Source organism: Seriola aureovittata, chromosome 9 (assembly GCF_021018895.1).
Source record: "Seriola aureovittata isolate HTS-2021-v1 ecotype China chromosome 9, ASM2101889v1, whole genome shotgun sequence".
Classification (NCBI taxonomy): Eukaryota; Metazoa; Chordata; class Actinopteri; order Carangiformes; family Carangidae; genus Seriola; species Seriola aureovittata.
The window spans coordinates 4261592-4283184 of record NC_079372.1 but is presented as its reverse complement, the minus strand read 5'-3'; the positions used below and the strand labels follow the sequence as shown (position 1 = coordinate 4283184).

Here is a 21593-nt window from a genome sequence, read left to right as displayed (position 1 = left end):
TCTCTTTAAAGAACTTTTATTAAGACAGAAAACAGTGAAATTACAACATTTGTGGTACCAAACAATAAGGCAAAAGCATTTCTGTAAACAACATACTGACATCCATGGTTTTAATCTACTTCCTCAATAGTGGGGCCCTGAGAGTTGCCTCCTGCCTGGCCGCCGCTGCCTCCTGGTGCTGCTCCCTGGTACATCTTTGTCACAATCGGCTTGCACACCTTCTCCAGTTCATTCTGCTGATGCTCGTACTCGTCCTTCTCTGCCAGCTGATTGTTCTCCAGCCAGGAGATCGTTTGGTTGCACTTGTCGATGACCATCTTTTTATCCTCCTCCTTAATCTTTCCTTTCATACTGTCATCCTCGACACTGCTCTTCATGTGGTAGGCATAAGACTCCAGTGAGTTCTTTGCTGAAACCTTCTCCCTCTGCACGTCGTCCTCTGCTTTGTACTTTTCAGCATCCTGTACCATCCGATCAATCTCCTCTTTGCTGAGGCGGCCCTTGTCATTGGTGATGGTGATTTTGTTTTCTTTGCCGGTGCTCTTGTCGACAGCGGACACATTCAGAATGCCGTTGGCGTCAATGTCAAAAGTTACCTCGACCTGTGGTACACCTCGGGGGGCAGGAGGGATACCTGTGAGCTCAAACTTGCCCAGGAGGTTGTTGTCCTTGGTCATGGCTCTCTCGCCCTCATACACCTGAATCAGCACACCTGGCTGGTTATCTGAGTATGTGGAGAAGATCTGGGTCTGCTTGGAGGGGATGGTGGTGTTGCGTTTGATTAGCGGCGTCATAACTCCACCTGCAGTCTCAATGCCCAGAGACAAGGGAGCCACGTCCAGCAGCAGCAGATCTTGGACGTTCTCCGAGGTGTCGCCCATGAGGATAGCAGCCTGGACTGCTGCACCGTAGGCCACAGCTTCATCTGGGTTGATGCTCTTGTTCAGTTCTCTGCCATTAAAGAAATCCTGCAATAGCTTCTGGATTTTGGGAATTCTTGTGGAGCCACCAACCAGGACGATTTCATGGATCTTGGACTTATCCAGCTTGGCATCTTGAAGGGCTTTCTCAACTGGCTCCAGTGTTCCCCTGAAGAGCTCTGAGTTGAGCTCCTCAAAGCGTGCCCTTGTGATGGAGGTGTAGAAGTCGATGCCCTCGAACAGAGAGTCGATCTCAATGCTAGCCTGGGTGCTGGAGGACAGGGTCCTCTTTGCTCTCTCACAAGCCGTCCGCAGTCTCCTCACCGCTCTCTTGTTTTGGCTGATGTCCTTCTTGTGCTTTCTTTTAAATTCCTCTACAAAGTGGTTGACCATCCGGTTGTCAAAGTCCTCCCCACCAAGGTGTGTGTCTCCTGCAGTGGATTTTACCTCAAAGATGCCATCCTCAATGGTCAGGATGGACACGTCGAAGGTGCCTCCACCGAGATCAAAGATGAGCACGTTGCGCTCACCTCTTTTACCTTTGTCCAGGCCATAGGCGATGGCTGCTGCTGTGGGCTCGTTGATGATCCTCAAAACATTCAGTCCAGAGATTACTCCTGCGTCCTTGGTGGCTTGCCTCTGAGAGTCATTGAAATAAGCTGGCACTGTGATGACTGCATTTGACACCTTCTGTCCCAGATAGGCCTCGGCTATCTCCTTCATTTTAACCAACACCATGGACGAGATTTCCTCTGGGTAGAAGGCCTTGGTCTCACCTTTATACTCCACCTGAACTTTGGGCTTTCCGTTATCGTTGATCACCTTGAAAGGCCAGAGTTTCATGTCAGATTGGACAATGGCGTCGTTAAACTTTCTACCGATGAGTCGTTTGGCATCAAAGACTGTGTTGGTGGGGTTCATGGCGACCTGGTTCTTGGCAGCATCTCCAATGAGCCTCTCTGTGTCAGTAAAGGCCACATAGCTGGGAGTGGTCCTGTTGCCCTGGTCGTTGGCAATGATCTCCACTTTGCCATGCTGGAAAATCCCAACGCAGGAATAGGTGGTGCCCAGATCGATGCCAATGGATATTCCCTTAGCTGAGGACATCTTGCTCGGTTCTTTAAAGTTCCTAGAAAAATTATGGAGAGATCACATGTAATTTTTTTATGCTACACTAATCACACCACTGAAATCATTCAGAATTACTAGATTATTGATGTCGGTAATGTTGATGTTTCGTTTTTATCTAATTATCAGGCAGAGATACTATGTCAAAGGTGTGGTTAAAAGTAAGGAAACGCTGACTTAAAAACCTTATTATTAAGGTTTTATTTATTTATTATTTATTAAGGTATCTGCTCCACGACAAAAATATAAATGTAACATATATTTTCTCCGAATTATAAACCTTATCATTTTAATTTATGTATTCTGTGAATTAGAATTGTTTTCTATTTTGAAAATGAAAAAGAAAACCACAAACTTTAAGTAATTTTAAATGATCAAATACTCAAATTCAACTGTTTAGTTAATAGAATTTGAAATTAACTTCATATCACCATTAACAAAGACATAATGTAAAGCAGAATTGATGCATTAGTACTAAGTTAAAGATTACATTAAAGCCTGAGGATGCACCCCACACCATCAGATACGTCATAACATTAAGAAGCTTGCAGTAATGCTTCCGTTCAAAGCTGTTTAACACATAAATCTAAAATCTGATCAGTTGCTACTTACTTTCACTGATAAGCGTTTTGTTGCTCAGAGAAGTCGAAGGATCTCAGCAGAGTCCTTTCCCTTGTGTCAGCCTTTGTCTCTGTGTCGCTTTTCTGAAACTAATGCCAGACCCATTGCTTATATAGTTATAACCGGGTTTCCAGAACACTCCCAGCCTCCCAATCCCCTCCTCCAAACTCAGTGACTCAACTGTTAATATTAGCAACTAATGCAGCTGGCCTGGTGCGAGAGAGCCGGTGAATATTCCAGAGTGGGACAGTAGTTTGACCCTCAGCCAGAAGGGCTGACTGTGAGGGAACACGATGTAGAGAATGCAGCAATAAGGCTCCTTCAGGGTGACATGTTGAAGTGTTACCAACTTTATCACCATAATAATGGATGCAACTACTTCAAATGTTCACTTGACACGTCCTCTTTTTCATTCTCTCTCATTTTCTTGGTACAAACCCAGTTTGACATGTTGAGAGTTACTTTTCTCTGTTAAAAGGACTTTGCTTTATTGCTGATTTAATGCATTCTTTTACATACATAGTATACACTTGTGCATTTTGATCAAATTAAGACAGTGACAATAATATGGCAAACATAAAGTCTAAGATTTCTCACAAGATATAGCTCATTCAGTAGAGTTACACTTAATACCAGAAGCAGTGGAAGGAAGACATTAAATGTACCACAGTGGCTGTGGTTTTACAAAAGAGGAATGTTCATTTAATTAAGGTCAGTGCTGATATTTGCTTATTGTAAATGATTTAAAAGGCACATTCATAGCATGGCCTTAAAGGTATTATCCAGTCAAAACACTCTTCAGTGAGAGGGATCGCAGCTGAAATTTGAGTGAGCAAATGGAAACTTGGTATGAAATGAAACAGCAGTTTGAAAATGTTTTTCTGGCCCCTTCTCCACAACTTTTCCTCACTTCCTTTTTTAGGAACGCATACAGCCTGTTATCTTTAACATAACATCCTAATCTGTTATTAGCACATTAAACATCTCTTTGCTTCGCAGCTGTTGAGGAGAAGCTCTGGGCGCTTCAAGATCATTTTACGGTGAGCGCTGCATGCCAACACCGCCAGTCAGGAATTTAAAATGAACTCCAGCCATTTGCACTCTATTACAGTTTCTTAGAATAAACAACACCGGATTGTATTTTTTATATAACAAGTGGTATTAATCACCGTGCTTTGTTGTAATGATAAGGATGACTGGATGTTACCTTTTAGGGCATGTATGCAGATACCATTCAGTGAGATCATTTAACGCATATAAAACAAAACATTTCTAAAAGAATGTACATTGTAATACAGAGTTTTTTTTATGGCTCAACCTAAACTCATGGAATGTACTAATAAAATCTTAATGCCAATGACAGACAAAACATAAATGTTATCTTCTGTTCCATTCTTACGGCCATTATTTGGCACTGTGCGTAAATAGGGTAAACAAACAAATCTATAACTCTACGTGATCTAGTAACAGAAGCAGGAGCAACTAAACAAGAACATACACATGAAAGCATGCAAGCAGGCTTTGTTTTTAAACACGTGACAAGACATGTAAAATGTTAGTCGGTTATACATTTTATATTTCCTACATGTCTTATTTGTCATATTTAACACCATGTCTGAAGTGCTATTAATAAGTTACATTCAGCATAAGTAAAATAATTCCTCCTTTTTTGTAGCAATTTAGAAAATAAAATAGATATCTCTGTTTATCCCAGGGCAACTGTGTTTTGAGGATCACACCACGCCATCAGACACTCTCATTAATACCTGTGAACGAAAGGTACACATGTAGATTTATTACACTAACACATTGTGGTAAAAAAAAAAAAATAAAGGGGAATAGTTGGTGATAAAAAAGGGTGAAAGTCGAAGGACCTACCTGTAATAATTGGGTTTGAAGGGGCCGTTCTTGTTGAGGCCCATGTACTTGGCCTGCTCATCAGACAGCTCTGTCAGGTGGGCATCAAAGTTTGGTAGGTGCAAACTGGCCACATACTCATCTGGCAGAAAGACACAGATTGCAGTCTATATTTTCTAGATGGAAATGTTCTCCAGCACAAAGTACAACTTCTTCAATCTGCTGTATCGTGTCATTTTATGGTCGAGTCACAGGGTGGCGTCAATGAGCAACTTATAGGTGAACTAGTTCTAAATGTTTATAGTATATAACCTAAAACTGCTTCTTTTCAACACATTTATATCATGGTTCATGTGCTCAAGCTAAAGTCATGTGCTACAGTTAAAGAATAGTTTCTGTGTAAACAGAGTCAGTTCTTACCCATCTTCTTAGGCAGGAGATACACATCCTGTTTATAACGTCCCTCTGGGGCATTGAACAACTCGATCAGAGCCAGAGCCTACAAATAACACAGACCACACACTGGCTGTAAGACTCACTGAGGCCAACAGGAAACTACATGTTACTGCAGAATAGCAGGGTGGTGGTGGTGAGAAGGAAAACTTCTTCCTTCAGCTGCAGCTAAAGTCCAAGCATCTGACAAAACTACCAACCTGAGTTGTAGCAGTGATGGACAACACGAACGTAGGCACAGTGGAGCAGCTCAGGTTTAAGAGGCGACCCTGAGAATTAATAGAGAGCAAGTATGAACTGCACTGAACAAAAACAACAGGTCAAAGTTTAAGGTAACATGTCGTTTGAACCACAGAGCGAATTGGCTGAGAGCCCTAAACTGAGGATTTTATCCCACATGCTAGATGACCCGCAGTTACCATGGCAATTTCTATTATAATATTACATCACCAGAATATTTCACAATGGTAAAATGCTTCTGAGCCTGATGTAAATGCAAGATGTTGTTAGAGTTAAAACGCAAAGAGTTTTGATGGTTGGTTCAAGTTTATCAGTGATAATTTTAAGGTTTTAAGGTATGTAGGAGGGGCATTACCTCTGCCAGCAGGACCACCCTCTTTCCATCTGGCCAGATGATGTGGTCAACCTGAGAGCGAACCCTCTCCCAGGTCAGCTCAGGGCTGCGCAGACTCGCCTGAAGACATGAAAGACACTCAGTCCTACAGCCGCAGGTAAAAGTATCAAGGTGAGAGGTCTGACTTTGTGCAACACAAATGTGGTCATTTATATATTTACATGTCAGTGTGGAGAAGGAAAAACATCAAGAGAACTCAGACAAAGAACATAAAAGACGTTGCATGAATCATCCCACCATGAGTCAGTCCAGTTCCTTAAGAGGAAGATATTCTGGATTTAAAGCCAGACAAGGTTAAATAAGGAATAGGATATGAAGCCATTTTGGAAAAGTCTACTGGGCCATATTTAGACTTAAAGAACATGTTTGTTTTTTGTTTTTTTTAGAAGAGTTGGAAACGTATTTTCTGAGGGTTGAATGTGTGAAGAACAAAGTTGTGCGACTTGTTTTACTTCTGTTGGACTTTCATTGAAGCTCCCTCTGGCCTGCGCCTCAGTGTGTGTGCAGAGTTGGAAATTTAAATAGAAATTGCCCTGACACATATATTCAAAACGCTCACCCACACAGAGCTACATAGACATATTACCACATCTATCTCAGTATTGGAGTGTCCCATATTGCAGACGATGCAGCCGTTCTTCATTCGGTCAAGCTGTTCTCTGGTGACGACGTTCTTGTTGCCTGTATTAAAAGAAAAAGAACAGTGATTGAAGAGGGAGTAAGACATATAAGTGGGATCATGACTTGTTTGACTGTCAATGAACTAGCACACAGACCCAAAAATCATTTTAGCATTTAAATGAAAAGGCTGGTTTTGACGCAGAGAGCTCAGCTGCGATATTGAAATGAAATGTGCATTTGTGGGCTGGAAACATTGTGACTATCAAAGCAGAAGTAATGGACGTCACTGCATGAGGCAGAGTACCAGTGCAAGTTATCACCACGTCCATCTGCCGAATGACCTCACTCAGCTTGACCACTCGGAAACCGTCCATGCTGTGCGGAAACACATACAGACGTTTTGATTAGTTTCGGCTGCACAAAACACAGTGAAAGCAACTTAAAACGAATTAGCATAACACATTTTTCTTTTAGCATCACAGTTAATCTGATGCACAACACAGAGACAAAGCGGAGCACATCCAGTGATGGAGCGGTGCTGACTGGTAATGGGTTTGTGACTCACCATGCCTGCAGGGCACAGATGGGGTCAATCTCAGTGATGCACACAATGGCTCCGAGGGCTTTAAGAGCAGTGCAGCAGCCTTTCCCCACCTACACACCACAGGACAGTGCAGTAGTTGTAAACACAGATATACAATGTGCAAAAAGAGTCTGCTGCACCAGTGAAAATCCAGTCATTCCATCTAAAGTAAGATTTTTTTTAAATCAAAGAACGATTCACCTCTCCATAACCACACACAACGACTTGTTTGCCTCCAAACATTATATCTGTGGTCCTCTTCAAGCTGGCAGATACAAGCAAAATAACACACTTTAACCCATCTTCATGCTTCAAACACAGCAAGTCTTCACACTATAAAACCAGACAGTGTGGAGCTTTCTGGACGATTCATTCTCCTCACCCATCCAGGATAGATTCACGGCAGCAGTAAAGGTTGTCGAATTTCTGCTTGGTGACCGAGTCGTTCACATTCATGGCAGGGACGCACAGCTTGCCAGCCTTAGACAACTGGTACAATCTGAGAGGACACATGAAGAAAGATGTTTCACCCACACACACACACACAGACACACACACAGACACACACATATCAACACACAGACTGAGCTGCTATCCTCCGTGACCTTACACTTTCCGGAGCGCCTGGATAATTGATTCCAGTGAGGGTTGTACATGCACAGCTGCTGTGGGCTGCGGTCGAGCTCTGTCATGTTTCTCAAATCGGCTCCAGCCTAATCAGGCCGCTGACCTTTTTCAATCTAGAGTCAGCGTGTATTAAAAATAATATGGTTTATATATCTGCCTTTGATACGGTTTGTGCTGACACAGTTTATATTATTCATTAGTAACCGCTTTTATTGGGAGTATGGTTTGCCTCCAGCTCAACTCCATCTATTCTCTAATGTAAAGACCTCATGGAAAAGGATTTTAAAAGCAGTTTACTATCTGTTAAAAACAGCGCTTACAACACTGGGTTTTAATATCTGTATCTCTTTTATTAGCCTTTTTATTAGCTATTAAAAAAATTGTCTTGTGATCTGAAGAGGTCAAATCATCTGTTGCCCAAAGTCAAGTGCATCACGAAAGCTGCTAAATAAATCATGTGGATATATTGTATACAACTTTGTTTGCATTGATAAACACTTGCTTTAAATCTTACATCCTTATACACTTCATGTTGACATCATTTTGTATTTGGTGGTGAAGGCAAGTGGTTTTAGTATCACACAGCACAGAATGGCCATAATATGATTTCAGGAGTCTGATCAATATCAATAACTCAAAAAATACTGCCAGTCTTTCTCATTCGTTGTCCATTATGGGCTGTCACGAGCTGTGGAACAGATGTGAAAATGTTGACATTTCCTGCCAAGGAGTCAGAGCTTTGTCAACCATCCACATTTTACTCATCAACATCATACTGTAAATGGCCAAAAAGGACGCACTGGTTGTACTAGAAACTGTTTTTCTTCACTTCCCACGTCATTTATAAAATCAATCAATCAAACTTTATTTGTATAGCACTTTTCATACATGTGAGTACAGTTCAAAGTGCTTCAGCTAAAAAGAAAGGGACAAATCAGGTAAGAAAGAGCTGACAATGAGATACAATAAAATGGATTTAAAAAGCTACAATAACATTAGCAAACAAAAAAGAGAAAAGTAATAATAAAAGAGCAGATGAAACAGAATGAAATACAATGATAAAAGAACAGGCAAAATAGAATAAAATACAATTTAGATCATCATTACAATGAAATAAGTGAATAAAATAAAGTGACTAATGACTAACAACCATATTTAATGAAAAGCCAGGCTGAAGAGGTACGTTGTGAGTTTATGTTTAAAAATTTCAACACTTCCTTGGGGAGACTATCTCGTCGGCTCAGAGCAAAAATCCCCCAAACTCATCAAATCGAAGCCCCATCTCACCTGTGCACCCCAGTGACACTCTCCTCCACGATGCCCCGGACTTTCTTGAAGACGCTGGGATACTTCTTGTACACCCAGTGGGTCAAGTCTCCACCATCATCCAGGATCTAAGAGAAAGAAATCTGCATCAGTGAACCGCGTGATGGATGACCTTCACATTAAACCCCCCCCACAGTCTCTGCTAGCAGGGTAGAGCCCGGGGATAGCAGAGACCGAGGAGAGACAGACTGAGACTGGTGTTCAATTTATCATGGGGTTGTCAGATTGATACCATATTGGCCTGCCAGCCCTCAGTGTTGACACAGCGATCGATGCACCACCAGAAGTCATCCTCTGACTCACCCTTCCACGCAAACACAGGTACTCCTGCAGGAAGCAAAACACACACACACACACACCTAATGGCAGAGACAGGCAGCAGAGGACAGGCCAGCTGCACAAGCAACAGATCCATTAAGACAGCATTACACAGTGAAAGAACATGTGCTAACTGGTTGCTCTTCAGTTTCAAGGGTTCATGGGTTCATGCTCAACTTTACTCTTACACAACGTATTTAAAACAATATCAGAAATACATGCATCACCACTCTTTTTGGTATTGTACACATCCATTATGGTTGATGTATTGACTATAATTAGTTTATTTTTAGCAAGTGAAAACCATCATGTTATCTGCCAAGTTCAACTAATACAAAGGATTTTTAATTTTCAGAAATAGATACATTTTATGTATAATTTCAACCCACAAACCACACAAAACTTGATAATACAAGGAAGTTGCTGGACTAACAAACTCGCACAGCGCCAAAGATATAATCAAAATGCCTTTATTTTGTCAGGGCATATGTCCAAAACAAAGATCCCAAAAAGGGAGTAAATCGTCGACCAGTTTACTTCCCTTTCCAACCACGCCCTGAGGAAGACCCTGTAGTGGTTGAAACCGGGCTGCATTTTACTCCCTTTTTGGGATCTTTCTTTTGGACATTTTACTCTGATGTGCTCTAACAAAATAAAGGCTATCATGGACATCCTTAGCTCTGTGCGAGTGTGCCTGACATTAGCCCAGCAGCTTCCTCGTGTCTACATTTCAACTTCAAGAGCACCTTGCATTCACCTGGACTCACAACGGCAGAACGGAGAGCACCCGGTATTTCTCTTTGTATTTTTTAAAACTTGATAATACTTGATATTGGTGATGAGCTCCTCTTGTTCCCATGGTACAAGCTGTTTAGAAGCTGCTGACCGTGGAGAGGAGAAGATCTTACCCGTTTCAGCCAGAGCAGCAGCCACCTCGTTCTGAGTGGAGTAGATGTTACAGGCAGTCCAGCGACACTGAGCCCCGAGGGCTACCAGGGTCTCAATCAGGACCTAAGAGGAACCATGGAATATACAGTCACATGAACAGGCAGCAGTGATAAAGAAGAGAAGGACGTATCAAACATCTGCAGTGGACAGGACGAGAGGACGTACTGCTGTCTGCGCAGTGATGTGGGTACAGCCTACGATCTTGGCCCCAGCTAGTGGCTTCTCCCCCTGGGCTCTCTTCCTCAAGGAGATCAGGGCAGACATGTCTGGGGAGGAACAGATTGAGCACAAGTTAAGGGAAAGCTGAAAGGACATAAAAGGTCAGGTTCTGTTTTGGGAGAGAGAAAAAGGATGGACGCTTCTGAATACAAAAATAAGCCCTTTCCACGCGGTGGATGTGCAGTAAATGGCTTTAAAATGGAGACTGATTGAACAACAACGCCAGCAACAGCTGTTGCTGGCCAGGCTTAAAGCCTGAAGAACACTTGACAAGCACTCACGCCTACTTATCACTAACATGGGCAATGTAAACAACCAGAGAGACGGACGACAGAGGAGGGACTACATAAAAAAAACAAACGCTCAAGATGGGAGAGGATGTATCAAAGGAAGAAAATAAGTAACCAGTGACGAATAGAGCCGAGAGAAAGAACTCCGATCATGTTTCCAGAATAATATTGACACTGCCCCAGCCTTGGGTCATAAACTGTTTTGAAATCAGGAGGGAGAGGACCTTTATCAAATAGTGTCTAAGCAGCAGAACAGATGCCATGTGATACGTATCTGGGAACAAAGTCACAACAGGTAGCTCAAAGCTCTCTCTGCATAAATGGTTGATACAGCGTGTTCACGACTGCCTCTGTGCAGGAGAAGTGACTCCATAAGAGACCAAACGCCACAAATCCAGGCTCAGCTCAAACCCACTGTGATCAAAGTGCAATGACTGAATCATCAACGGATCCATTTTCTGTCTCCAAACGGAAAATTGTCCATAATCTCTGAAACGCCGGCGACGTGCCCCTGAGGTCAGATATACCTTGCTCTGCGATCTCTATTTCTCGACGGCCAAATTCAGCCTGCTTGATGTTCTTCACGCAGAAGTCGCTGCTGCCGTGGGTGTTGACCTGGGCTTTATCCCGCGGGGAGGTTTCATCATCGGAGCTGTCGGTGTAGGACGCAGCTGGGAAACGGAGAACACAAAAGGTCACTATTGTGGAAAAGCATACAATAGAGCCAATTATGAAACATATACTTCAAATCCATTGTGTGGAAGGCGGAGCTCGTGTGTATGCGTCCTTGTACATAATGTGTGTGTTTATTGTGAACTCTCCTCTGCTCGTGTGTGTATATTATATATATATACTGTATGTATATATATATATATATATGTGTGTGTGTACTCTTATGCAAATGTGCTGCATTTATAGGTGGGAGTACATACTTCTCTCCAAATACATTAAATACATCAGGGAGTTTGTCAAACTGACTAAACACCTCATGGGAGGAGCCTCGGTGGCTCACCTGGTAGAGCTTAGTCCTAACTGTAGCAGCCGTGGGTTCGAGTCTGACCCACGGCCCTTTGTTGCATGTCATCCCCCCCTGTCTCTCTCTCACTATTACTATCACAATAAAAGTATGAAGCAACAACCCCCCCCCAAAAAAAAACATGTCATGGAGGTAGAATGAACGTTTCAGGTGTGCAGTACCTGAGCTGTAGCTGTCTGTGGACGACTGCGAGATGGAGCGAGAGAGAGAGCGGCGGCCTGCCTTGGTGGGGTACTTAGTGAATTCCTGCTTGTCCTCTGTGTTTGCGAACTGGATCTGGAGACAATCAGGACAAAATGGTGCACGACGTAAACACAACATGCTGAGAAACGTGCGCTGCGTCAGGGGAGAGAGGAACAAAAACGTAACATCATCATCATCACACATACACAGCGATACACTCCCGGTTATATGGTGCGGGTAATGTGTCGACACTCTCCTGTTATATATTTGAGCTCTTTTTGCTGTTTCAGCCACTAAAACTGCCCTATCAAAGGTAAATCACCTGAGTCTGTTGCAGTAAATCACAGGTGGATCAGGAGGAGGGGAGCTGATGCTTATTTTTAGATGCTCTCTGCTGCTCTGTGATTTATGCTTTGTTCAAATACACAGGCTTCAGTTGTTGGTGTGGTTCATCGTGTCAAACCAAACCCTTCAAAGGGCCTAAGATCAAAGACCTGGAAACACATAAAGTGGATCAGCACACAGCTTGCCTGGTTATTTTCTGGACTAGCCTTTGACAGAAGAGTCTCAACAATCCAGTGTTTGGGGTTACAACCAGACTTTGATCCAATTTTTTTAAAACTCGTATCATTCAGCTACTAAATAAAAGCTGGTGCCTAGTGTGAGTTTGGCTCTATTCAGGGCTTGGCAGGCTACAATTAGAATTAGGAGCTGACAAATCCACTAAGTGTCATTTTAACGCCCTGAAACTGTAACAATCTGGCAGCAGCAGCAGCAGCAGACAACAGTCAGCTGTCAACATTAGAAGCAGCAGGGAGACGTAACCCACAGGTCCTTGAGTAATCTGGGTCAGTTAGGACAGTGGAGAGTCACTAGTTAAAGTTCAGCAGAGCGGTTTGACTACACCGATCCTGACAGACATAGAGAAGTCAGAAACAGTCTCACTCTGGGTGCAGAAATGATTTACAGTATCTTTGCATACGCAGAAGCCCAGGTGGGTGAAGCTGTAAGTCCTATTTTACTTACACCCTGTGAATACATGGGACTGTAAGAAAACAGCTGTTTCTGGACAGGCTCACAGCTCATTATTCAGTATTTTACTGAAATAGGACGTCTGCAGGTGGATAGCAAGTCCGAACCCTATGATGTCCCAGAGGTTGGAGTATTAATATTACAGAACCAATGCTAAAAACCTATGGTACCTGGACGTTGCAAAGAGCCCGATGAGGCGTTGCACAGAGAGAGAGATCTGCTGGCCGCTCTCTCAGTCCGCCTTTCCGAGAAAACCTGCAGGTGTCTTCGGTGGCTTAGCGGCAAGTGTGTTGGATCAAATCCAAGCTCACCATTTGATGTTGTGCGTCTTGTATTCCTCACAACATTGTATAACGTCACAACATCGTATAATGTCTGGCGGTCAAGAGCGGTGGACTCTCAACATGCTTCTTTTTAATGCAGGCAGGCCTCCTTCATCTCTTTGTTCACCTGTTGTTGACGCTGTTAAGTGATATTGTTGCAGAGTATGTTTTTGTAATGTTGACAGAAATTGACAGTTTACATGTGCTTTTTCTGGGATGATTATAAAACCGGTGAAAACCATGCAAAGGCCTGCTTAATGTTTCTCACACTGACAGAAAATCTTTCTTTTAAATGTAGTGTTAGAATGACATTACACACAACTCTCAGCAGTAAGGACCTTCACTCTGTACTATCCTTCAATGTCTAGATGGGTGTTGTTCTCTTCCTTAAACATTCATGTTGACGTCCTTTCAGATCTCCATTCATTGTGACAATGCGGCAGGATTTCCTTGTTCTCTTATTTTATATGTCCATAGAATGTGTTTGGACTAAACACTAACGTGCAGGCCTGCAGAGTTGACACAACACACAGATGATAAATCCGGGAACACATGAATGCCAGACTAACAACAGTGAGTTGGGTAACATTTGAGTGTGATGTGCACTGCACATATGGAAGACATTAAAGCAGTACTACATTTAAAGGAGTTATTTCTACTGTCAAACACAATGCTGCAGAGAGGATGTTTTTCTGAGTGTGAGCTCACAGCTGAGTGAAACTGGTATGCACAAGTTAGTTACCTGGTATTTACCACTCAAACGTTAGCAGATACAAAAATGTATGATCGCTAAAGAAGTTGACCTGAACACAACTGTACTTCTTCATAGTAGTAAAAGTTACTGCCATGACTTCAATCCATTCAAAATAAAAGAACCTATGGCTGAAATGCTCAAACAGCAGTAACTTCTTCACTTATTCAGTGTTTATATCTTGAGTCCCTCTTTCCATGGGCTGTGACACCTGGGCTTCAACCATCTACTGTGTCAGTAAAAAGAAACTCAAGAAGCTTGTGAGACAGTGTGAACTGAGGAGATCTCTGCATGTCTCTACTTTCACAATTTGGAGTGCACTCGATCTCATACACTTGCAAAATAGCACTTTTAGCTTTGCTTTGCATCAGTTTGGACACCTGAGGATTCAGCACAAGTTTTGCATTGTTCTTCCTCAGTTGATGGACGGCACAATCAGAGAGGAATTTTAAGGAAAACAAGAGGTTAATTAATAATGAATTGCTCAGTGTTACTTAAGGCGGCATTCTGTTTTTGCTACGCCTACACAATGAACTATCACAGTCAGGTGAGCTGCGAGAATAAACTTGACCACTGGAGGAGAAGACTGGACTTCTACCTGCATTTCTGCAGAACATTTCTGTTACAAACTGTGAAAGACAAAGAACTCACTCTACATAAGTGCAAACAGAAGACAGAAAACTTGTAACACGCCAAAAGTAACTCCGGCACATCTGTGTGTGAGATCTGCAGTATCTTTAACTGTGCAGGATGAGTTCTCTGTGATGCATTAGTGGCGACTCACCCTTTCTCTCCCGTGCCCATGTTTGTGTGCCATGGCTGCCTGATCTCTCCAGTTTTCCAGCCTACTTCCCTGTGCCTGTATGTCCTCTGTGTGATGGTACTAGGTGTCCCTGATGCTATTATCCCAGAACACTCCCAGGCAGAGCCGGGGGGAGGTTCCCACCTATTATTCTGATTTCTAATGGCCAACCTGGAGAGGGAGAGAGAGAGAGAGAGAGAGAGAGAGAGAGAGAGAGAGAGAGAGTGAGAGGCCTGGAGAGAAAGGGGAGGTTGATTCCAACTGAGCCTCTCTCTCTCTCTCTCTCTCTCTGTCTCTCTCTCTCTCTCTCTCTCTAACTCTCTAATTTTCTCGGGTTCTGCCCTTGACAACCAGCTGCTAAAGTCAGTAGGTTGTATTTTATGGCAGCTTTTTTTTTTTAAGTGCTGAGAGAGCAAATGCAGGAACAAATTGCAAAGGCTTAAAAAGAAAAAAATCCAGTATGTACCTATGCACAAACAAGAAACAAGTTCATAAAAATTCACACACACACAGACACACACACACAAACAACAAATTTGGTGCAGCTTTTACTTTCAGTCTGTATTCCTGATTTGGACAACTAAATAAAAGGGGATTGGCGGGAGGAATTAAACCCTGTTTGCATTAGCCTTCTGCTCCATCAATAAGCGGCCCATCCAGTCCCATCTTACAGCTAAAAATACCCTTTCCCTCCCAGATAGCAGGCCAGGTCACAGACTTAAGCTGTGGTGCGACTGTCAGCCGGCAGTGCAAAGGGCTCAATGTGGGCCTGGCATAAGGCAACACCAACTACTTAGCCAGACACCATTAATGCCCTACAGCGCCATCTAACCGAGACGCCACTCAGACGCTATCATTCAGACAGTCTAATCCACACAGGTCTTTGTATACTGACTACTCACAGTGGTCACGTTCAACAAGTCAAAGACACACTGGAATATTATTGCATACAAATTGTGCACTGACAATAGTGTAATGCTCAAATCAAAAAAAGTGCAGTAGTCATACAAGTCTAGTTCTACAATCTGTGCTTCCTGCAAAGGCGCCTACTTAGATCAACACATGCATGACGGATTAAACAGTGTTGTGAAAAAAAACATACAGCGTGCTAATCCTTCCTCCAGAACTGCGTGACCTTTAGGAGAAGCTATAAATTCTACCCACGGCCATAAACTCCAGTCGTCAGAGAACATGAAAATCGAGGTGATGCAAAATCCTACATCCTCATACTTCATAATCAAACAGACGGGAATGTGACACTGATATTTACAATATCAATATCAGTATCATTTTGTTGCCAAAGGTGTAAAATGAGAAGGTAAATATGAAGTAGGACAGAACGCTAAGAACAAATACTGTAGTTAAACTAGTTTTTAAACACCACAGGCACAACTGAGAACACAGCCTGAAGATGATGAAACTAGTCAGTATGGATGTGTTATATTTCTCAGCCTATGGCGACTTTACCCCCAATGTTAATATGGGTCACACTGTGGGGCAAACACAGTACTTCACTTGTGTAGACTACGGCAGAGTTTTAATAAACACTTTAAAGAAACTGTTTTTCAGTGTTATTTCTAGATAAAGCTAGTTTGATTTAAGGTCCCATATTTTGTTTTATTTGAAGATACATTTGTGGTTTGAAGAGCTAAAAATCCATCTCAATATAGTTTTACATTTCCTCCTTCATGCTTCTCTCTGGAGCTCTAACAAGAACAGGCTGTTTTGTGTTGCTCTCTGAGCCTCTCTTCTGATTGGCTGACTGTTGTCTGAGTGACGCACGGCCAGGCCAACCACAGCCTACCATAGCCATCTACTGTCGCTTGGTAAAACTCATCAATACATTCAAATGCTTCTGGTCAGTCAGCGCTGAAATGAGTGGAACAGACGGTCAAATTCAAACTGAAATGTCCCTGTAATTCAGCAAAAATAAACTTTAGCCATTGGTCTCTAATATTTCCATCCTTCTATAAGCATGTTAAGGAAGGGGGAAGTTAAAGCAACAACAAAAAGGTTGAACGGTGGGTGCGGGTGGGCTGTGGTGGGGGCATGGCGCTGTGACATCACAAAATTACGGAAATCCTGAAAGCTCGTTTTAAATCACAATTTCTGCTTAGACCTGCTTTATGTTCAAAAAAAGACATGGAAATCTCACTTTCCACCATATGGGATCTTTAAAGACCCACAGTGAAAATGTGTCATGTATATTTTGCATATTTGGTTTTGTGTTTTGCATATATGTTTATACAACCTTAAAATTATTCTTATGTCATAAGTTTTAGTAGAAAAACATGACAATGTCGGTGATTATTAGTCCAGTGTATGTGATGCTTTCAGCCGTATTCATTATCTTGAAGTTTGACTTTTGAATCTCTCTCAGGGTTACTTTAAGGCTTTCCTCATCATTTACCTTTTCGTATGTCTCCACACTTTAATTTAAACTTGCCAGGTGGGGAGAAAATCTGTATTTGACCTTCATGAAACTCTGCCATAATGTTGGCAGACAAACAAGACGAGATAAAGGAGAATATGGGGTATGAATATTTTAGAGATTCTATGTGAAACTGTCCACAGGGATCAGATAAAACATGACGACGTATGAACAAATTCATGGTGAGTGAGTCCTGTTCTCGGGGGGGGTGGGGGGGGCGTATTGTGTAACTGCTGGATGGATTCAAAGAGAGAGGAGGCTGAGTCGTGGCGTTCTTTGACTCACCCACCCACACACACACTCACTCACACACTCACACTCACATATTCCATTTAATTCCTAACATTGATTGTTTTTGCTCAGCGCACCTTTCAGCTGATTACGTGACAGTGCAGAGGCCTCGTAAGTTCAACACGACGTCCAACTCTTCATTTTCATGTGTGACGGTTTTTAATTAGATTTTCCACTCATTTTCAGTATTTGTTTTTACTCATTCATTTTCCTCATGCGAACAGGTGGCTCAGTTTGACACTGGGCTCTCACATTTATTCATAACATACTGCTTTGTTTTCATGAGCACCGCGCTCGATCCTACCATCCAATATGTTTTCAGTCAGGCTCCCTGAGGCGGCTCACAGTCCACACATTATTGCCTCGTCACACAGGGGGTCCGAGCTAATATTCTGAAGTCTGTGAACCCCGCTGCTGGGAAAATAGAGAATTTTTTTATTATTCTCATTATTATGTCCAGCTCTTGTGGTCAAAAAAATGTCGATGTTCATTCATCCTGGATGTTGTGGTGATTTTTAAGACGTATGTTTGTTAGTTTATTTAACAGTGATCGTACAGACAAACATTGTTACATGCTACACAGAGGACAAGCATGGAAACAGATGGAGGGATTACTGTATGGAGGTGTAGCTCAAGCTAAATTTCAGCCCCTGTAGTTTCTATTAATGTTTAGCAAATATTTCGTTTCGCGTCTTATGGCCAACAATGGTGATGGTCTGCTTGTGATTAAGTGTCCTTCTCTAACACTGCAGTTTTTGTGTGTTTAAAAAAAAAAATTATATTACAATTATTGCGATTGCAATTTCATTTGGAAAGTTTTTTTTATTTTTTTTTGGACCTAGTACCAAACAAACATGTTCCTTTCCGTCTGGAGAACAGGATTTGTAGGCGTCTCTGTAGCACCACAATGCTTATGGTGCTAACAATGAACAACAATGTGACACATTTTACACATCATAGCTCCTGCGATTTAGATATTGCACGTGGCCATATTGCGATTTCGGTTATATTTCAATTAATTGTGCGGGGCTTATTGCTGCAATCCTTTTGGCTGATTTGTACATAGCTTCAATGAGGCCATCCAATCATGTTAATGTGAACACCAGCTGGCGAACATGTCTGTGTGTAACAGAGGTGTGATGATCACCATCTCAACACTGAATCTTTCAAGGAAACATCACAAGAACCAAGATGCACAAACATCTCAGTTTATGTAATGAGGCAAAAGAAAAGCAACAAAATCCTGATCAACATATATTTTCTTCAGAGGAATCAGAGGGGGGGGGCGACCACTACTGCTTACTGTGACTTTTAAAAGTCTCATAAAGTTCAGCAGTCAGTGGCAGAATAGCTGATGTGTCAGTAAAAAACACTCATTATTTAATGTGTCATGTAGAGGCCAGGTGATACTGACATGGTGAAGCTGGTATCAAGTTTGCATCAATAGCAAATACAAAAGTAATGCCTGTACAGCCGACCTCAGTGGAAATACATATCTATAAATTATAAACACAATACATTAAGGTTAATGAAATAATGAACAATTACACATAAAAATGTTTCTGAAACATTTATGCTAATAAATATGTCAATATACTTACCAATATTTAATGGTGTGAAGCTGATATCAGTGCACACTGCCTGTGTGTGTGCACCAGTAAAGAAGCACAGGTGTCACAAGTCAAAGGTCACCTTGAGGCCATGGCCTTGGTGTTCACCTTCAGCTCCACAGAACAAGTCTAATCAGTTTACGTATCAATAAACCTGAACTCCAGAGCGAAGGAGACAGAAAGGTCAGAGGATTTTTCTTTCTGAGAGACAAAAAAAGAAGCCTTCAGCTCTGTGTGCTGCATGTTTATCCGCTGCCTGCCTGGTGCCAGCTGTTACACACGGTGGTGGATCTGTAACGATATGAGCTGCCACCTCAAGGGAGTCTTTCAGTGTGATGATTGTTCTGGGCCGTTGTAGAACAGCCAAGAAATCTGGCTTTTTCTCACAAGTGCACCTTGAGCCGCTAATACATTTTTATCATGCTCTTCCTATTGCTAACAATGATGATGCCTAATGGGCACGCACGCAGGCACGCACCACACACACACACACACACACACACACACACACACACACACAAGGATGAGTTCACTTGGTACAGACATGATTGATTTTTACAGATTCGATTTTTCACGACCCTGAACCTTCAGAGACCCCCCAGCTCTGTGACTGCTGTTCATGGTGGATTGAAATTCTTCAGAAGGCAAACACCTCATTAAATACCTCATACTTAGAGTGCAGACCCGCTGCCTAAGCTCAGGTATGTCAGCCCATGTATTTCTCCACTTTGCCCAGGGTTTAAGAGCTCAACCTGGCTCTTCGTTGTTTCTTGCCTGCAGGATATTGGCATGATAGTGTGGTTTAAATAAACAGGAAGGCTCTGTGGAGGCAGACTTTACAGACTAACAATAATCCAGTCTTCATGAAAGCTCCTTTTTCATAATTACATGTTGTTACCTCAGTAATAACATAGTAAGAGCTATGATTAGACACCACACCATGTGAGACAATGAGGCAAAGCTTTTCTCCTCGGATTCTTCAGCTTAATCTATTTGAAATGGTAAAGGTGATTTTCCACTTAGCAGATTGGCTCGGGATGGAGTGATCCCTCAGTGGGATGACGGCTCCACAACATACACTACACATTACTGCAACATCGCATCTAACAATGCACCAAAGCCCCATTTTCCTCTCTGCTTAACTTTGGGCTGAAAACGCAAATGAATAAGTGATACATGGACACAGCAGATTACCTATGCTGTACAGTAGTGCTTCACTGCAATGCGTACCAGAGTGGATTTATGCTCCTGACATGTGCCTGCCCACAGCTCTCACACACAGCCTCTCTTCCCGGCGGCAGTGACTGATGGCGGGCATCACGTTCACGTCTCTTACCTTCTTGACGGATTTCAGAGTGGGGACTGCGGTGAAGGCTGCGGACGGCATCTCCCCGACGTTCATGTTCACATCACTGCTGTTTTTGCTCACAGTCATCGCTGAATATTTCTCCGCGACGTTTTCGGTCTCTTTGACATATTTCGTGGCTTGTTTAACCTCCGCCTTGCTGTCCACACCCGAGTCGGTCATTGCATCCAGGTGATACCGATACTGCTAGAAAAGAAATAAATAAATAAAGGAACAGAAAGCCGGCTCGGAGTGGAGTTCAGACTGACGTTAGCTGTTGCCTCCTCGCGCTCCTGGTTGAAGCTTGGTGGTTTAAAATGAGAGAGCCGACGCTGAAGCGCTTCCTCTCGGCCTCGGTGCGGAGCAGTAGGTGTCAGACTCCAGCGGGGATGAACCTGTTCTCTATCCGCGCTACTTTGTCAAAGAGCGGCTCAAACACTTGTTTCAGTCCTGCGGCTCTGCTGTCATCCACTGACGACGCTGAAGTCGGCTTCTGATTCGTAGCTTCCGATTAAGGAAGCAGTTAAGGGGAAAGTTAAGGGGCACGTAACTTCAAGCGCTCAGCGGACACATTGGACCAGGTCCAAAATAAAAACCGCTTCACCTAGACTGGTCAAATCTGGACTGGATTATCCCAGAGAAGCCAGAGACTCTTTAAAACACTGTTTAAGATTTGTGAAACCTTTAATCCAAAAAGGAAACCTCATTCACAGGCAACATCCTATACCCTGAAAGCATGGGAGACATTTCATGTCACTATTGAAACCACTGTGAGGCAGAGGGGTGAAATAATTACAAACTTAAAAACACATTGTTTCGCATTTATAATTTTCACAACTACTTTGAGTACAAAGTATGTACCAAAATGTACATAGGTTTATGATATATATTGCGGGGACAACCCCCAAGGATTTTCGCCTGTGCCTGAAAGTACAGTAAGACCAAGACTCACACACCACGTGACTAAAACTGGTAAAATATTGTCTGTTTTCACTTGGTCCATTTGTGTAATATAAGTCAAAATCCATCACATCCATTAGTTTGAACAAAAAATCAAAAATATTTTTTGTAATATGAGGGAGAGTCTGATTTTTGAGGGGAAGATGCCCCCTCTGGTTTAGGGGTAAGAAGCCCTCCATGCGCATCACAAACTCTTTGGATGATGGGTAATGAGGATGATGGGCAGGGAGACACTGAAGACAACTGGTGGCCAGGAGAGGAGGATATTAGCTGACGGATCAACC

General features: G+C 42.6%; 2 protein-coding genes across 4 annotated transcripts; both read right to left on the bottom strand.

Moving 5' to 3' along the window:
- hspa1b (heat shock protein family A (Hsp70) member 1B) lies at window positions 1-2818 on the bottom strand. Its single transcript, XM_056384659.1, has 2 exons — window positions 2661-2818; window positions 1-2049 (listed from the first exon to the last, which is right to left on the bottom strand). The coding sequence occupies exon 2, from the start codon at window positions 2025-2027 to the stop codon at window positions 111-113; it is 1917 nt and encodes a 638-aa protein (XP_056240634.1). The 5' UTR covers window positions 2028-2049; window positions 2661-2818; the 3' UTR covers window positions 1-110.
- A 309-nt stretch (window positions 2819-3127) lies between these two features.
- ahcyl1 (adenosylhomocysteinase-like 1) lies at window positions 3128-20836 on the bottom strand. 3 transcript variants are annotated; one of them, XM_056384660.1, is made up of 17 exons: window positions 20341-20835; window positions 11743-11857; window positions 11073-11216; window positions 10202-10302; window positions 9997-10099; window positions 9003-9097; window positions 8732-8838; window positions 7200-7316; window positions 7019-7082; window positions 6800-6888; window positions 6539-6609; window positions 6200-6294; window positions 5575-5673; window positions 5180-5248; window positions 4947-5025; window positions 4548-4668; window positions 3128-4435 (listed from the first exon to the last, which is right to left on the bottom strand). In XM_056384660.1, the coding sequence occupies exons 1-17, from the start codon at window positions 20530-20532 to the stop codon at window positions 4429-4431; spliced, it is 1668 nt and encodes a 555-aa protein (XP_056240635.1). In that variant the 5' UTR covers window positions 20533-20835; the 3' UTR covers window positions 3128-4428. The 3 variants fall into 3 exon arrangements, with proteins under 3 accessions (XP_056240635.1, XP_056240637.1, XP_056240636.1); XM_056384662.1 differs by lacking the exon at window positions 20341-20835 and adding an exon at window positions 14655-14808; XM_056384661.1 differs by lacking the exon at window positions 3128-4435 and having other exon boundaries at window positions 4544-4668; window positions 20341-20836.
- Window positions 20837-21593: the final 757 nt, after the last annotated feature.